This window comes from Thalassophryne amazonica, chromosome 21 (assembly GCF_902500255.1).
Source record: "Thalassophryne amazonica chromosome 21, fThaAma1.1, whole genome shotgun sequence".
Lineage (NCBI taxonomy): Eukaryota > Metazoa > Chordata > Actinopteri > Batrachoidiformes > Batrachoididae > Thalassophryne > Thalassophryne amazonica.
In genome coordinates, this window is record NC_047123.1 from 10,003,698 (window position 1) to 10,023,566 (window position 19,869).

Consider the following 19,869-nt stretch of genomic DNA (forward strand, 5'->3'; position numbering starts at 1 on the left):
TAGTGATGATAATGGTGACAATCAGCAAAGGTAGTGATGATGAAGATCATGATAATCAACAAAGGTAGTGATGATGATGATGACAACAAGGGTAGTGATGATGATGAGGATAATCAACAAATGTAGTGATGATAATGGTGACAATCAGCAAAGGTAGTGATGATGATGATAATCAACAAAGGTAGTGATGATGATGATAATCAACAAAAGTAAGTGGTGATGATAATGACAATCAACAAAGGTAGTGATGATGATGATGATAATCAATAAAGGTAGTGATGATGAACAGCTAAGATACCACACAGTACCCCCAAATCGGACAAGGGAGCTCAGTGGGGTGGGAGTAGAACTAGTAGCACATAGACCTGGGTTTGATTCCTGGTCACGCTACCCGTCTGCATCCTTGGACATGACACTTTATCTGCATTGTCTCTTTCTTCTCGCATTGGCTTATATTCAGTCCAGGGGGAGTTCCTGCTGCAGACTCCAGGGCTAAACATCAGCACCTGGGCACCTATAAAGGACTTACTTATAATTCTACGTTTGCACAATCAGCCCTGATAATCCTCTTGACTCGCTTCAGTTCACAGTCTTGCTCGTATCTTATCACTTATACTGACTCTTATGTAGGCAAATGTATTTTACAGAGACATTGTGTTTGTCATGAAGTGAACTGTCTCAACAAACGATCTTGAAGTACACCCCCTCCGCCCCCACGAATGTTCATTCACTCTTCTGAAAAGGAGCCTGAGAGGCGGCCGCATTGTGAGGTGACATCAGCGCTCCATCAGAGCAGGAAGCAACACAAACGAGCGCATCGAGATCCAGTTACACAGCAAATAATGTAACTGGTAGCATGGCTGGAACAATGGGTTTGTGGGGATGAGCTCCGGTGAGGTCATCCTGACAGGATTCACTGAACAGGAAGTCCATGTGTGGCAGTCAGCTGAGGTCATCACTGCAGTCACAGCCTGACTGTATGAATGGAGGTTGGCCGAGAGTGGCTCTACATCTCATATTCGATGTTTAATTGACTTAACAATAACTAATCGTTATTCCCCCTGCAGTAAGTTGTAGGACAAGAGATGTCTAGGGAAAGGTGTTTGCGTAGGCTCAAGTCTTCAAGATGGTGGTGTTTCCCATCTTACTGTGTGGTTGTGAGACTTCGGGCCTATCTGAATGATCTATAGTGCACGGCCAAAATGCACAGTGTTGCATTAGTTGCATGTCCAACTCCACTTTTCTTTTTAGACATTGTGCAGTCTGAGTGCAACGTAAAGTGCTTGGCAGAAAGGAGTTGTCCTGAACCAATGGGTGTAATTAATTAAGGGTGTAACATTAGAAACACCAATCAAGATTGTCATCTGTTATTCCCTTTAAGAGTCGGGGTGCACTGGAACCTGACACAGTGCTGATACACTCATGTGAGAGGTTTTCTACCAAGTTAACGGATCTCCATGCAACACATAAAGCAGCCACCAAAGCTCCCTGAGGTGAAGCAGTAAGGTGGCATTTTGAGTTTTTCATTAGCAGAGAAGAAAGAAGTAACTTCTATACAGGCCCCCGAGTCCTTGAAGTCAATGGCATGAAGTGGATGAGAATCTACAACTTCCTGCGAGTAGACATCAGTCCATCACAGGTTACTTTCCCAGCCAAGGGTGGACTGAGACAATGTAGATTAAGTGTCTTTTCCAAGGACACAGACAGGTAGGGCTGGGAATCAACCCAGGTCTACATATTGGTAGGACAGGGGTGCTCAAGTTCGGTCCTCGAGAGCTACCTTTCTGATACTCTTAGTTGTCTCCCTGCTCCAACACACCTGAATCCAATGAAAGACTCGTTAGCAGGCTTTTAATGAGCCTTTCATTGGATTCAGGTGTGTTGGAGCAGGGAGACACTAAGAGTATCAGGGAGGTAGCTTGAGCACACCTGTGGTAGGACAACTCCTATCACCCCGAACTACCTGCTCCACTCTCTTAGTGATTACTTTTATTTTGTTTTAATTTTTGTTGTCAATTACAGTTTCATTATGTGTAAACAGAGTACAAGTATAGTGAATCCACCTACATAAATCGAATTTACATATCCACCATATACTGTATTTTCCAGAGTATAAGTCATAGTTCTTTCACTAGTTTGGGAGTTCCTGTGACTTATACTCTGGTGCAACTTACATAATGAAAAATCACAAAGTCAAAAGGTGCACAAACATCCCAAATTAAGGAGGTGATTTTTAAACGCTTTGATTGTAGTGTTTCCAGTTCTGTGGGTCAGCAATCTACATCTGCATCAAATAATATCCAGTATGTTGTCCATCACATGTTCATTTGTCCATCTTGCATATGGAATTTAATAATAATGGAATATTGGAATTTAAACATCTTTATGTTAAGTAACAGCACAAGCTGTGGTGCGCACATGCGCTACACTGAGTTCTTGGCCATTATTAAAGTCACCCCCAGGGAAACACTGTTACAAAGTGAGTTTCACATTAAAAGAAAGGTTTGACTTATACTCTGGTATGATATATACTTTGGAAAATACGATAAATAGCAGGAAAAACAATGCACTCATCTTTAGACCAGGTTTTTGGTGGTTTATGGCACAGTCGCTTTCCTGCTGCCTCACAATAGCAAAGCACCAGTACTACACCTAACTCCACTTCAGTTTAACACCAACACACTGACGCACAGTGAACGAGTGAAAGTGAAAGTGAAAGTGAACTTGTTACTAAATGACTGTGAGCACTGCTTTGGTGGAAAACAAAGACGTGGACTCAAATCGGTCATTACTTAAGGCGACTAAGTGAAGGTGTGCTACTTGGATTGTGAGGGAACATCAGCTACGACATCAGACAGAGGACCTGACAACTGGAAAAGGCCAATGATATGCCCAACTAAACTCCAAGGGACGACAGATGGCTACTTTTAGATGGTGGGGATGGATCAGTTGCCTTTGGTCGTCACTAATCAGCAGCCTGTGTGGTTCTGTCATCTGGTGGATTCAGGTGTGATCTATCCCACAGTTCTGTCAAATCATCTGCTGTAGTAATCGGTTGGACCACCATCATGGCCCTTTATAGAATTACTTTGAGATATTTCTTTAATGTGAAAAAATTAAATCGGGGATGAAGCATTCGCCCCGAGTCAACATTAAGTGAAAGAAAACACTTGTGTGAGGCAACATGTGAAATTCATCAACAGTCACTGAGCAGCTGAGAGTGACGGTGCATGAAAACCAGCACGACTTTGACAAGTACTGACTGCACAAAGTGCACAAAGTGCACAGACTAAATCCCCCTTTCTTCAGAAAAACACTGTTTGCCTGTGAAAACAGCATCACTAACAATTATCAATTGTGTGACGATCAAACAACAGTGTCATTATAAAAATTTCTAATTCTAAAATTACAAATACATTGAACAACAGTTGTAAAATTAGTTGCTGTATTCTGGAAATTCTCCATCTACCCTTTTGAAGATGATTTTCACTCTAAAGATAGGTGGAAACTTTTGACCTTGTGGCAAAATTGTTTATACAGTATAAACGCCCTGAAAAATGTATATTTTTAGACCAAAAATGAAATAGTTCACTGAAAAAAAAAATTAAAATGGAAATTAGATAATACATGTTTTACCATAGCTTAAAAAGTTCATACATATTGAAACATGGTCATCCATACTTGGATTTTACAAAGGGGTTGCTTGTGTCATGCCAAAAACAGTTCATTTAATGTCCTCTCACATAAAGGAAAAAGCATAAAACCATTATTAGATTGCTGTTTAAACATCTCGCAATTCACAACATTGTTGCAACATTGTTTTATTGTTTCACCTGTGCCATAGTAGTGTGTAAAATAAATCAATCAATCAATCAATCAATTTTTTTATATAGCGCCAAATCACAACAAACAGTTGCCCCAAGGCGCTTTATATTGTAAGGCAAGGCCATACAATAATTATGTAAAACCCCAACGGTCAAAACGACCCCCTGTGAGCAAGCACTTGGCTACAGTGGGAAGGAAAAACTCCCTTTTAACAGGAAGAAACCTCCAGCAGAACCAGGCTCAGGGAGGGGCAGTCTTCTGCTGGGACTGGTTGGGGCTGAGGGAGAGAACCAGGAAAAAGACATGCTGTGGAGGGGAGCAGAGATCGATCACTAATGATTAAATGCAGAGTGGAAATAAGAATGCATACTTGTGCTGACACCCCACCACCTACCTACATACACACACACAGGTTTGATAATTTTGCAAGCATTGCCGTATTCACCAGAATACATTTTTAAAGAAACTCTCCCAGTCTTCCTTGTGCATTCTCACCTTGGTATTGCAGAGGGATGTCAATCTTGGGCCCGATGACGTAGTGTCCCTCCTCTAAACTGTGAGCTGTCACCGTGGTCCACTGACGACACGAGTGCAGCAGCACCACGTCTTCCTCTGACAGGCCCTCACACTCATCTGCATGGCAATGCAACACAGAGAAAGTTAAGATGGGCATCGTGCAAACTAAACCAAGCCAATCTGCAGCAGGTACGGCTGCCACAAGCAACAGTGACCTAAGACCCTGCAAATATCAACAAGGCTTCATAAACACGTCCCACCATGGCATTGTTCTATGTAAACCAATGTATAGAAGAATACTGGCAATACTAGCTTTCATATATTATATACTGTATGGTTCAATGCCAACCCTGCCCAATATCCACATAATGTGGAGTTATGTCAGGAAGGGCATCCGGTGTAAAAGTTGTGCCAAATCAACATGCAGATCCACCTTGGATCTGTTGTAGCGACCCCAAGTGAAAACAAGGGAGAAGTCCAATATGCCAGACTTTAATCAATCAATCAATCAATCAACTTTTTTCTTATATAGCGCCAAATCACAACAAACAGTTGCCCCAAGGCGCTCCATATTGTAAGGCAAGGCCATACAATAATTATGAAAAACCCCAACGGTCAAACGACCCCCTATGAGCAAGCACTTGGCCACAGTGGGAAGGAAAAACTCCCTTTTAACAGGAAGAAACCTCCAGCAGAACCAGGCTCAGGGAGGGGCAGTCTTCTGCTGAGACTGGTTGGGGCTGAGGGAAAAAACCAGGAAAAAGACATGCCGTGAAGGGGGGCAGAGATCGATCACTAATGATTAAATGCAGAGTGATGCATATGGAGCAAAAAGAGAAAGAAACAGTGCATCATGGGAACCCCCCCACAATCTACGTCTAAAGCAGCATAACCAAGGGATGGTCCAGGGTCACCCGATCCAGCCCTAACTATAAGCCTTAGCGAAAAGGAAAGTTTTAAGCCTAATCTTAAAAGTAGAGAGGGTATCTGTCTCCCTGATCTGAATTGGGAGCTGGTTCCACAGGAGAGGAGCCTGAAAGCTGAAGGCTCTGCCTCCCATTCTACTCTTACAAACCCTAGGAACTACAAGTAAGCCCGCAGTCTGAGAGCGAAGCGCTCTAATGGGGTAATATGGTACTACGAGGTCCCTAAGATAAGATGGGACCTGATTATTCAAAACCTTATAAGTAAGAAGAAGAATTTTAAATTCTATTCTAGAATTAACAGGAAGCCAATGAAGAGAGGCCAACACGGGTGAGATATGCTCTCTCCTGCTAGTCCCCGTCAGTACTCTAGCTGCAGCATTCTGAACCAACTGAAGGCTTTTTAGGGAACTTTTAGGACAACCTGATAATAATGAATTACAATAGTCCAGCCTAGAGGAAATAAATGCATGAATTAGTTTTTCAGCATCACTCTGAGACAAGACCTTTCTGATTTTAGAGATATTGCGTAAATGCAAAAAGCAGTCCTACATATTTGTTTAATATGCGCTTTGAATGACATATCCTGATCAAAAATCAGTCACACTAGAGTGGGTTGAATCTACATATCAAAAAATGCACTATGAAGAGGACAAAAATCATATATAAGTTGCACCAGAGTATAAGTCGCAGTTATTTTCTAAACATATTTCCCAAGAATTCAAGAAAAAAAACATTTGTCACAATCTGGAAAGTCTATTCACACACTAGCCTAAAGATTGGCTAAGTATCTTTAATGATGTGTTTCTTGTTTCCACTGTACTGAAAATGTACCATTTTTATGACCCTATTTCTTGACATATCAAAGCAAGTCAAAACAAGTCCCTTTGGAATATAAGTCATAGGACATCCCAAAAAATACAATATTCTTTCATTCATCTTCTGAACCTGCTTTTCTTTCATGCACATCTTCATGCAGTGTCCAGTCTTTGGTCCTAGGTTCCTTATGGTACCACTTGAATGACTTTGTGTGAAACAAATATTGACTTGGCCATGTGATGCATTTCTCTGTGCATGATACGGCACACGCGTGACTCAGTGTAGAGGAAGCCAGCAGCTACGGAAGCTCACCGGGATGCCCACTGCAGCAGATAGATGTTTATTTCAAGATATGGGGATGTACCAGTCATCTGCCTGGATGGGTTGTCATAGGACCCATGTTTTACACCAGATGCCCTTCCTGATGCACCACCAGATTTTCAAGGAGAATGGACCTTCACTTTGGGTGTACAAATCACTTGCACCACCATTAATCCTGCCTCCCTGTGAGGAATTAAATTTAGATGTGATATTTTATGGAGTGGTGGGATCTCAGGCCATGTGGTGGAGAACATTGAAAGGCCTACACCTATAAACCACAGCCTGCCATGGCCTGCCAATTTATGTGGTCCATAAAAGTGCCCCCCTAATGTCCAGTACCACCATGATGGATGACTTCTGACTTTTGGCTTGAGAGAGTCAAAGGAATTCCCATGAGTCTCCGGGACTCAGCCGTGATATCACCTAGGAGATTAAAAGGTGCTGCAGTCATTCGATGTTCTCATTCCCATTTCCAGTGGCTGTTGTTTCGACTGTACAGGAAGCCCCATTTAAATCTTGGCTTTGAGCATCAGGTGAAGGAAGAACATGGCTTTTTTGATTATTTGTGCATAATATATGTTGATAACAGCTGGTTGAGATGGTTAATGCTCAGACTTACATCCTCACTGTTCATTCCAAAATGCTAATATCTGCAGATATTAACACTTCCTGCTGAACAACGGTTTCAGACAGACCTTTTATACAATGACAGATTGTTCGTCGTTGATGCCAGATTGGTGCAATTCAAGTCAAGTCTGGGAGCATCCGCTGGTGCCGTGCATCACTGCATCCATTATACTAAGGAACCACCTTGAATCCAGACTGGAAACCATCCCGTCAGACAACCAGTCCATCTCCACCTCTCGAAAGGAACCATCTATTTGCCACAACCATGTGAAATGTAGGCATCCCTTTGGCATTCTCCAGCCGCTGGGGTTTCACAACACTGAGGCACCTGCATGGTGGATCACGTACAGAGAATACAAAATGTCATAGCTGATGTTCGCTCACACTGTAAGATACTCTTCATCTGAGTGTGTCTAAGTAACCACTCGTTTCACACAAAGTCATACTAGAGGTACCCAAGGATCTTCCCAAGAGATGTAGTACCAAAGACATCTAGTCTTTGCCGAAGGTAATTGGTTAGAGTCCAACTCTCATGCTGCCTAATTATTAATCCACATTAATTATTTTTGGCAACAATTAGAATTCCGCTACAACTAGATGTACTTCAACTTGTGCACTTCCATGGATTTCAGTTAAGTGACACTTCCGTTGGAGGGCGTATCTGTGGGGAGCAGCTGCTTTGTGACGGCGGTAGTATTCAGGGGCGCACAAAGGCTCCTGTATGTCAGTGAAAATAGTTTTAATTTATTGTGTTACTTGTGAATATTTTATGCTGGGCCTTGTGGTGAACTTGTTAAAGTTGCGCAGATACATAATTATGGTGTTATAATGCTTCATGATGATATAAACTGTACCTCAAACCATGAGTTTTGTCTGTTCTTCGTGGTTGTCGATGGTTGTTAATAAAAACTATTGCAGGAAGGAGACACTTTTCAATCGTTGCTATATACACTTAATGTTGAGTATGTATGTGACAAGTCAAAGTCTAGTCTGCAATCATCATAAGACAAAAAAAAAAACTCTCTTATATGAATGTTAATTTAAAATGAACATCAACTGAGGCAACATTTAAATGGTTTATCAAAGGATGTGTGGTTGTTTTTCTGCTTCCAAAGAGAGGCGTTCCAGAAAATGTTTGGGAAACACAAGTCTAAAATCGTGCTAAACCGCTCACAACCCCCACATACATCCAGTGCCAATAATTACTACCATCAGTGGAGGTTCACCACCCCTAACCTGCTCGGGACTCTACGTCATGTCACTGGCAACCCTCTATTACACCTCCCCCCCCCCACCCCCCCACCCCACACACACACGTATGTGATATTTATATCACCTGATGCATAAATGCCTGACTTACACTTGAATCCGTGCACGCACACACAGCCTTTGAGTGTCCGCAGGCACACCAGTATTGATTTGTGGCATGTGCGCAGTTCTACAATTCAGTCCCACAACTCAATGCAAACATGAGACAAATTAGAGGTGCACTCTTTGGAAAACAAACTTCCACATACAGTTGTATGCAAACGTTTGGGCACCACTGATAATTTTCATGATTTTCCTTTATAAATCATTTGTTGTCTGGATCAGAAATTTCACTTAAATATATAGCAGATGAACACACTAATATTTGAGAAATGAAATGAAGTTCCTAGTATTTACAGAAAGTGTGCAGTAATTATTTAAACAAAATTAGGCAGGTGCATAAATTTGGGCACCCTTTTGTCATTTATTGATTTGAATGCATTTAGCACTATTATTGGAACACTAATTGGTTTGGTAAGCTCACTGACCCTTGACCTCCTTACACAGGTGAATCCAATCATCAGAAAAGGGGTATTTGCAAATGTTTCCACTCTTTGCATCTCTTGTAATGAGTGGCAAACATGGAAGCCTCTAAACAACTCTCAAATGACCTGAAACTAAGACTGTTCACATCATGGTTTAGGGGAAGGATACAAAAAGCTTTTTCAGAGATTTCAGCTGCCAGTTTCCACTGTGAGGAACATAGTGAGGAAATGGAAGACGCAGGCACAGTACTAGTTCAGGTCCAGAGTGGGAGGCCAAGAAAAAATCTCAGATAAGCTGAAGTGAAGGATGGTGAGAACAGTCATAGTCAATCCACAGACCTGCTCTAAAGACCTACAACATGATCTAGCTGCAGATAGTGTCTTGTGCATCGTTCAACTATACAGTGCACTTTGCACAAAGAGACGCTGTATGATGCTGTAATCCAGAGGAAGCCTTTTCTGCGTACCACAAAGAAAGTCGCTTGAGGTATGCTAAAGCACATTTGGACAAGCCAGCTTCATTTTGGAATAGGTGCTGTGGACTGATGAAACTAAAATTGAGTTATTTGGACATAATGAGGGGCGGTATGCATGGCTGAAAAAGAACACAGCATTCCAAGAAAAACACTTGCTTGGAGAGGGGGGCAGGGCTGTTAGTGTTGTACTCTTTAATCGTGATCCTTACTGAGTTTTTAAAATGCTTATCGCAAAGCGTTCTTTTTTTTACGGCATCATGCAAGTTTTATAAGTCCGCACACACTGATCTGTGTGTTACAGATACAAATCAGTTTCCTCAGATCCGCGTGGTTTCGAGGAGAATAAATGCAACTCAAAGCCTGGCTGTTACGACGCCCGCCAGACCCCCTGCAAATTTTCCTCGGATTTCACAATTTTTATTTCACAGCCCTGGAAACATTTAGCACTAATTATTGGAACACAAAATTGGTTTGGTAAGCTCATTGACTCTTGACCTCCTTACACAGGTCAATCCAATCATGAGAATGGGTAGTTAAGGTGGCCATTTGCAAATGTTTCTCCTCTTTGCATCTCTTCTAATGAGTGGCAACATGGGAGCCTCTAAACAACTCTGAAATGATCGTAAAACAAAGATTGTTCAACATCATGGTTTAGGGGAAGGATACAAAAAGCTGTCTGAGATTTCACCTGTCAGTTTCTACTGTGAGGACATAGTGAGGAAATGGAAGACCGCAGGTACAGTACTAGTTAAGGCCCAAAGTGGCAGGCCAAGAAAAATCTGAGATAAGCTGAAGCGAAGGATGGTGAGGAAGCCTTTTCTGTGTACACACCACAAACAGTCGCTTGAGGTATGCTAAAGCACATTTGGACAAGCCAGCTTGATGAACTAAAATTGAGCTATTTGGACATAAGGGGCGGTATGAATGGCTGAAAAAGAACACAGCATTCCAAGAAAACACTTTCTACCTACAGTAAAATTTGGAGGTGGTTCCCTCATGCTTTGTGGCTGTGTGGCTGAGTGGCCAGTGAAGGTACTGGGAATCTTGTAAAGTGAGGGTCACATGGATTCCAGTCAACATCAGTAGATTCTTGAGAATAATGTCCAAGAATCAGCGACAAAGTTGAAGTTGTGCCGGGGTTGGATCTTTCAAAAAGACGACTCTAAACACTGCTCAAAATCTACTAAGGCATTCATGCAGAGGAATAAGTACAACATTCTGGAATGGCCATCTCAGTCCCTAGACCTGAATATTATTGAAAATCTGTGGTGTAATTGTAAGCGGGCTGTCCATGCTCGGAAACCAACAAACCTGAGATGTTTTGTAAAGAAGAATGGTCCAAAATACCTTCAACCAGAATCCAGACTCTCATTGGAAGCTATAGGAAGCATTTAGAGGCTGTTATTTCTGCAAAAGGAGGATCTACTAAATATTGATGTATTTTTTTTCTGCTGGGGTGCCCAAATTTATGCACCTGCCTAATTTTGTTTAAAGAATTATTGCACACTTTCTGTAAATCCTATAAACTTCATTTCACTTCTAAAAAAAAAATCACTGTTTGTCTGCTATATGATATATTTAACTGAAATTTCTGACCCAAACAACCAATGATTTATAAAGGAAAATCAGGGAAATCATCAGGGGTGCCCAAACTTTTACATACAACTGTATGTCACAATGTTTAAAGTTTTAATTTAACTCTAGTCCTTTACCCAGATCACCCCCTTTGCCTTATGTGTCTGTTGGAGTCCTCAACACTCTGGTGAACGCTTGCCGGATCGTGCACAGAGAAACTCGCCATGTGGCCAAAATGTCGTAGCTGATATCTGCTGAAGTAACTGCTCTTTGGACAATAAATCACTTCAGAGGATACTGGATACTGCAAAGAGACCTTTTCCAAAGAAATACGTACAACTGTTAATTTCAGTCACTGTTTAGGGTCCGAGTCTTACAGGATGCCCCACCCTCAAGACCCACCTTCCTTCCCCTGCAAAGATATTGGCATTACCAAAAACCTCTGTCCCGCCACCTCATGACTCCATCACCTCTTACCAGTTGTGTTCTTATATGTAAGAGACCGAGAACCCACAGACATCCCAGAATTGTACTCTGGACTCTCACGTTAATCTACGACTCCCCTACATGGGATGCAGTTCATCATGGACTGGGATGATGCAGGTGAAGTGTCTTTTTCAAGGACACAGATAGGCAATGTAACCAGGAATCGAACCCAGGTCTACATATTGGTAGCCCAACTTCTTCCCTATCCTACTGAGAGATCTGCTCTACCTGGTCTACTATGGAGCAGAAATCATAAGGAACATCTTTTTTAACTTTATTTGTTGAAATTTTGTCAAGCTTCGTTTTACTCCTGATCTGGAGTCACTGCATTCAGAATGTCATTGTGGAATAAAAACATTTCTTAACATGAGTAAAATTTGCAATAACTATCTCTGTAAAAATGACATGGAAAAGATTCGGCTATACTAAATTACAAAATAGATGAAATGGAGCGAAATGGGGTGAAATGTGTTATGTGGGCCGCTGAAGAGGAGGTACTGCTGGCCCACCACCACCAGAGGGCGCCCTGCTTGGAGTGCGGGCTCCAAGCACGAGAGGGCGCCGGACCCTGAAGAAGTGACAGCTGTCATTCATCCCCTGCACCAGCTGTCACTCGTTCATCATCAGCATCACCATCTTAAAAGCCGGATCGGAACTCCACCTCCTCGCCGAGAAATCGACTACCGTGAGGTAATTTTCTCTGCTGACTGTAACACAGTGTTTAGGATTCTGACCTTTTGTTGCAGCCGGTATCCTGTGGTGTTCACCCTTATCTGGAAGTGGCGTGGAGCGTGACGACGACAACCGCGCTACAGATAAGTGGTCACACTAGGAGCTGCACGAGTGTGTGATTCGGAGGTGGAGGTTCTCCTCCTAACTGTGCACAGACTGTAGACCACTGAGTGTAAGGATTTACACTCACTCATCTTTTTCTGCTTTCTGCCAGCAGTACCAGGGTCGACAGCCGAAGACAGAGGTCACCTGAGGATTCGGGACTTGGCGGCTCCGGTGTTCTTCAGACTGTTGGTGGTGGAGGCCGTGTGGGACGCGGTCTCTCTCTCGTCGGGGTCTTCTATCTTCGAGCCTGCCCACACGTCACCTGGTGTTCATTGACTTTGCAATTTCTGTACATTTAGTTGTGTATTGTCACAACAGTAAATTGTTACCTTTTGGCTTACTCATTGTCCGTTCATTTGCGCCCCCTGTTGTGGGTCCGTGCTACGACACCTTCCCAACAAAATGGAGCCTAATAATCACAAAATGGGGGTAAAAAGTAACGAAATGGAGCAGACTGACCCAGACTGGCTCCAAATATGATTAAATATGATTCACTTAATTACTTTTATTCTATTTTTAAGCAAAATGGAGCGAAATGGGGACTGATAATAACAAAACGGGGGTAAAACGTAACAAAATGGAGCAGACTGACCCAGACTGACTCCATATATGATTAAATATGATTCATTTAATTACTTTTATGTAATTATTTTTAAGCAAAATGGGGACTGATAATAACGAAACGGGGGTATAATTAAATATGATTCAATTAATTACTGTTATTTAATTATTTTTAAGTGAAATGAGACTGATAATAATGAAACGGGGGTTAAACATAGAGAAATGGTGCAGACGGATCTATTGACTGAAGTTTCATCTCTTGAACGCCAGATGGCGCACCTGCCCCTACTACATGTACTCGGCGCATCAAACAAAAACAAAAGCTAAACAAGTACAAGTACTTATTTGAAGTCAGTCTGGTTCAGTCTGCTCCATTTCGTTACATCTTACCCACCATTTCGTGATCATCAGTACCCATTTCGTCCATTTCATATTTTAGTATCGCCCGAAAAGATTTAGTGTGTCAGGAAAGTTAGCTGGGACACGCACCATCCAGCCTTGCATCCACCACTTATTTGGAGGCAGGACGCGGTGACAACAGGCCATTTAGGTAGTTAATACAACACTTCTAGTGTCTCTGATCCAGATACTCTGGAAAGAGTTTCTTACTCTGCCCCTAATGGTCCAAACCACTCTGCCAAGTCAACTCAATCCATCTGGTGAATTTGTAATCTCATTCCTTCAATCGCTACTCAAAGTTCATGACCGTATGTGAGGGTAGGAACATAAATCGACTGAGAAATGGAGAACTTTGCCTTCTGGCTCAGTTCTTCACAAAGTCCAAATCAGGATGCACATAAATGGAAAATGGTAAATGAACTGCATTTATATAGTGCTTTTCCATCTGAATCAGATACTCAAAGCGCAATAATGCCTCACAATAATGCTTCACTTAACCCCCGATGTGAGTGAGGCTGCTGCCATACAAGGTACTCACAACACACCGGGAGCAACTAGGCCATTAAGGACCTTGCCCAAGAGCCCTTAGTGACTTTCCAGTCAGGCTGGTCTCGAGCCCAATGCTTTAACCACTAGACCATCACCTCCTCAAAACACTTCTGATACCTGCTGCTCATCTCAGGCTCAGACCACAAGATACGTAAACCTCTGAGAAGTCACTAGCTTCCCAATTTCTAGCAGAGTTCCATAAACTCAGATTTGTCAAAAAGTCCCAATGTGCACCACAGGAGACCTTTCTAATGAAGGAATCAGAAGTGGAAGAAGAAGTCAGTCCTGTTTGCTGGTGTCAGAGCTTATCTCCCATTTCTCTAGCATCAAGTGGATGAGAGTCTACGACTCCCCCTGGACGGGACGCCAGTCTGACGCAGGTTACTTCCCCAGCTGAGGCCAGTACCCATGTCCAGCTGGCTGGACTGAGACACTGTAGATTAAATGTCTTGTCCAAGGGCACAGATCTGTTCTTGTGTAGAGCAGGTAGCTGAGTGGATGAGGATCTGGGCTGCCAATATGTATCAGAATGGGCTCATGTACAAATAGTAATAATGAGGCCATCATGATGGACACTCTCCAGTGTTGGCTGCACCTTTAGATTCTATGAAAATACAAAGCACAGTGAGACCAGTGAGAATCCAGTTGAGTATATGGACACAGCTGTTGCAACCGTCAAACAAAGACCAGACAGTCCATAGCAACAGACCGGACTCCCAGAGCAACGTGAACATAATGGTCTGTCGGCACTTACAACGCTCCAGGACAAGAATTTCTTTCTTGAACATTTGACTGAAAATCTGTTGTGTGAAACGAAACATTTTTATTGGTTGCGCCATTGCACCTGATATTTAGTAGTTCTGTCTTAATATGTGCATTTGTTATTCAATTTAAAACCTGGCAAATCATTAAGTCCCAAAAACCAGTTTTATTTGTTATTATCTATCGTCCACCTGGTCGTTACTGTGAGTTTCTCTGTGAATTTTCAGACCTTTTGTCTGACTTAGTGCTTAGCTCAGATAAGATAATTATAGTGGGCGATTTTAACATCCACACAGATGCTGAGAATGACAGCCTCAACACTGCATTTAATCTATTATTAGACTCTATCGGCTTTGCTCAAAAAGTAAATGAGTCCACCCACCACTTTAATCATATTTTAGATCTTGTTCTGACTTATGGTATGGAAATAGAAGACTTAACAGTATTCCCTGAAAACTCCCTTCTGTCTGATCATTTTTTAATAACATTTACATTTACCCTGTTGGACTACCCTGCAGTGGGGAATAAGTTTCATTACACTAGAAGTCTTTCAGAAAGCGCTGTAACTAGGTTTAAGGATATGATTCCTTCTTTATGTTCTCTAATGTCATATACCAACACAGTGCAGAGTAGCTACCTAAACTCTGTAAGGGAGTTAGAGTATCTCGTCAATAGTTTTACATCCTCATTGAAGACAACTTTGGATGCTGTAGCTCCTCTGAAAAAGAGAGCTTTAAATCAGAAGTGTCTGACTCCGTGGTATAACTCACAAACTCGTAGCTTAAAGCAGATAACCCGTAAGTTGGAGAGGAAATGGCGTCTCACTAATTTAGAAGATCTTCACTTAGCCTGGAAAAAGAGTTTGTTGCTCTTTAAAAAAGCCCTCCGTAAAGCTAGGACATCTTTCTACTCATCACTAATTGCAGAAAATAAGAACAACCCCAGGTTTCTTTTCAGCACTGTAGCCAGGCTGACAAAGAGTCAGAGCTCTATTGAGCTGAGTATTCCATTAACTTTAACTAGTAATGACTTCATGACTTTCTTTGCTAACAAAATTTTGACTATTAGAGAAAAAATTACTCATAACCATCCCAAAGATGTATCGTTATCTTTGGCTGCTTTCAGTGATGCCGGTATTTGGTTAGACTCTTTCTCTCCGATTGTTCTGTCTGAGTTATTTTCATTACTTACTTCATCCAAACCATCAACATGTTTATTAGACCCCATTCCTGCCAGGCTGCTCAAGGAAGTCCTACCATTATTTAATGCTTCAATCTTAAATATGATCAATCTATCTTTGTTAGTTGGTTATGTACCACAGGCCTTTAAGGTGGCAGTAATTAAACCATTACTTAAAAAGCCATCACTTGACCCAGCTATCTTAGCTAATTATAGGCCAATCTCCAACCTTCCTTTTCTCTCAAAGATTCTTGCGAGGGTAGTTGTAAAACAGCTAACTGATCACCTGCAGAGGAATGGTCTATTTGAAGAGTTTCAGTCAGGTTTTAGAATTCATCATAGTACAGAAACAGCATTAGTGAAGGTTACAAATGATCTTCTTATGGCTTCGGACAGTGGACTTATCTCTGTGCTTGTTCTGTTGGACCTCAGTGCTGCTTTTGATACTGTTGACCATAAAATTTTATTACAGAGATTAGAGCATGTCATAGGTATTAAGGGCACTGCGCTGCGGTGGTTTGAATCATATTTGTCTAATAGATTACAGTTTGTTCATGTAAATGGGGAATCTTCTTCACAGACTGAAGTTAATTATGGAGTTCCACAAGGTTCTGTGCTAGGACCAATTTTGTTCACTTTGTACATGCTTCCCTTGGGCAGTATTATTAGACGGTATTGCTTAAATTTTCATTGTTACGCAGATGATACCCAGCTTTATCTATCCATGAAGCCAGAGGATACACACCAATTAGCTAAACTGCAGGATTGTCTTACAGACATAAAGACATGGATGACCTCTAATTTCCTGCTTTTAAACTCAGATAAAACTGAAGTTATTGTACTTGGCCCCACAAATCTTAGAAGCATGGTGTCTAACCAGATCGTTACTCTGGATGGCATTTCCCTGATCTCTAGTAATACTGTGAGAAATCTTGGAGTCATTTTTGATCAGGATATGTCATTCAAAGCGCATATTAAACAAATATGTAGGACTGCCTTTTTGCATTTATGCAATATCTCTAAAATCAGAAAGGTCTTGTCTCAGAGTGATGCTGAAAAACTAATTCATGCATTTATTTCCTCTAGGCTGGACTATTGTAATTCATTATTATCAGGTTGTCCTAAAAGTTCCCTAAAAAGCCTTCAGTTGGTTCAGAATGCTGCAGCTAGAGTACTGACGGGGACTAGCAGGAGAGAGCATATCTCACCCGTGTTGGCCTCTCTTCATTGGCTTCCTGTTAATTCTAGAATAGAATTTAAAATTCTTCTTCTTACTTATAAGGTTTTGAATAATCAGGTCCCATCTTATCTTAGGGACCTCGTAGTACCATATTACCCCATTAGAGCGCTTCGCTCTCAGACTGCGGGCTTACTTGTGGTTCCTAGGGTTTGTAAGAGTAGAATGGGAGGCAGAGCCTTCAGCTTTCAGGCTCCTCTCCTGTGGAACCAGCTCCCAATTCAGATCAGGGAGACAGATACCCTCTCTAATTTTAAGATTAGGCTTAAAACTTTCCTTTTCGCTAAGGCTTATAGTTAGGGCTGGATCGGGTGACCCTGGACCATCCCTTGGTTATGTTGCTTTAGACGTAGACTGTGGGGGGGTTCCCATGATGCACTGTTTCTTTCTCTTTTTGCTCCGTATGCATCACTCTGCATTTAATCATTAGTGATTGATCTCTGCCCCCCTTCTCGGCATGTCTTTTTCCTGGTTCTTTCCCTCAGCCCCACCCAGTCTCAGCAGAAGACTGCCCCTCCCTGAGCCTGGTTCTGCTGGAGGTTTCTTCCTGTTAAAAGGGAGTTTTTCCTTCCCACTGTGGCCAAGTGCTTGCTCATAGGGGGTCGTTTTGACCGTTGGGGTTTTTCATAATTATTGTATGGCCTTGCCTTACAATGTGGAGCGCCTTGGGGCAACTGTTTGTTGTGATTTGGCGCTATATAAGAAAAAAGTTGATTGATTGATTGATTGATTTATATTCCTTTATGCATTGATTGATTGATTGATTTATATTCCTTTATGCATCAAGAAATTCTACATTCAAACGGGAGCTGACAAATTAAAATTTTCTGCAGTGCCAAATGGAGCGCTGAAAAAGTTTGGGATCACTTTGGAAAAAATCAGGCTCATCTCTGCCTGAACATAAAAAGTTGCTCTTGATTCCTGACTCTTTGGATGGATAAAATTTTAACTGAAGTTGTGGTACAATAACAAGGCATTATCATAAATCTACCAGAGTTAAAATTTTTACAGGTCCGTGTCTAAGAAACTCTGGTCAGACCTCTTTTGGTTGCATAATCTCGCTAAAACCTGACACGGGCGCTTTGTGGGCAGAGAAATCAGATAAATATTTAGCTCAAAAGCTAATTATGATAAAAGTAGTCGTTTCTATGTGGGACTGTGCGTTTCCCAAAGTGAGAAAAGCTTCAGTGTCAAATGACGGCGGGGGCCGACCCTGGCCAGGTCGTTCCTTCCCACAGGGACCACTTCAGTGCTCAGAGGAACAAAGTCATCCAGACTATGTTAGAAAAGCGACTAAAGTAACCATGTACTGATAGATGAGACAGTTTGCTTTTCCATTAAACTCAACGTGAAAAACATTAACTGTCTAAACTGTCCGCGCTCTGGGATGAGCTTCGTTTGTTGTGTATAAAAAGTGGTGTTTTGTATCAGGCCACAGAACTGTTGGTCCTAAAGTGATTGTGTTTAGAAAATAAGAATGAATCCTGTAATATAGTGAATAGAAGCATAAAATAAAGACTCCGCCCCATCTCATTTGTTCAGGACAACTCAAAATCAATAAATGTCTTCTAATTCAAATTAAAAGGACATCATATAATGAGGATAACCTAATTAGACACCAGTGCACTTTGATGAATCAGTTTATTTCAAAAAGCAAATTCCATTGTACCAGCATTAATTGAAAATGTCCACCAGGTGGAGATATTACTTCATTTCAAGAACCTTGAGTGCAGGCAGCTGTGGGACACAATGGCAAACTTGTTGCTCATAGTAGTAGATGTGTATGCCACCTGCTGAATGCTGCCATTGGCTGGGCATATCTGGGCTTGAGGTATGGCAACAACATTTTGAAACAGGTGTGCTTGAAGATACCTAGAGGTCACCACCAAAGCCACTGGTGCTTGCTCCCCAGTTTGGATTTTGGACTGTACTGGTGCCTCAAAGTTCACCAACTTTTAATCAGTTTATCTTCATTACATTTAGAGATGAAGATTTCACATTTATTGTATGTGAGTTACCATTTTAGAGCCCAGCCAGTATACTGATTGACCAATAACATCAGTCGATATGAGCTTTTCACAAACATATTGATATTGAGGTTATTTTTGCCTATATAAAAACTTTAATCTTACAAAATAACAATGCAGTAGAGCACTTTGGCTGTCATTATATAGTTTGTCCAGCAGAGGGCACTCCAACATTTTATACAGTACTGTCAAGCACGGTTGGTACCCCATCATCCCTTGGTCACATTAGCTACAAGTGACATAGGCAAAGCAACCAGCTGACTTTCATTTTCAATCAAAGTGGGTGTTTTATAGCCAAATGAACATCAATATTGAGTTTATTTTTGCCCATATGAAAACTTTTATTTTACAGAATAAACAATGCAGAACACTTTGCCTGTTGGAAATGCTGTCATTATGTAGTTTGTCCAGCAGAGGGCACTCCAACGGCATTGTATTATAATAACAATAATAATAATAAATTTAATTTACAATGCACCTCTGCGACAGACTGACGTCCTGTCGTGGGTGTACCCCGCCTCACGCATTATGACTGCTGGGATAGGCTCCAGCCCCCCTTGACCCTTAATTGGAGTAAGTGGTTGAAGATGAGTATGTGTGTGTGTGTGTGTGTGTGTGTTAGTGTGCGTGTGTGTGTAATGCACCTTTCATCAATAAAAATATCAAAGTGCTACAGGAAAAAAATTAAATTAAATTTAAAAAATAAAACCAAGGACAAACAAAAGAATAAAAACAGAAAATCTTAAGATAAATACAATACATATACAAATACAATACAGTATACAATTCTGTCAAGCGTGGCTGGGACCCCATCTCCCCTTGGTCACGTTAGCTACAAGAGACAGAGGCAAACCAACCAGCTGACATTCATTTTCAATCAAAGTTGGCATTTTACAGTGACAGGACACACGTGGTCACTATGCCACTAGCTAGACGAGTCCCGAATAGAGGAGAAGT

The 19,869-nt window shown here is 41.6% G+C and overlaps 1 protein-coding gene across 1 annotated transcript in view; it reads right to left on the bottom strand.

Moving 5' to 3' along the window:
* Nucleotides 1-19,869, bottom strand: part of gareml (GRB2 associated, regulator of MAPK1-like) — a 47,417-nt gene that overhangs the window by 14,677 nt on the left and 12,871 nt on the right. The window contains 1 exon segment of the mRNA XM_034162554.1: nt 4,321-4,458. Within this exon segment, the coding sequence (XP_034018445.1) occupies nt 4,321-4,458 (138 nt within the window).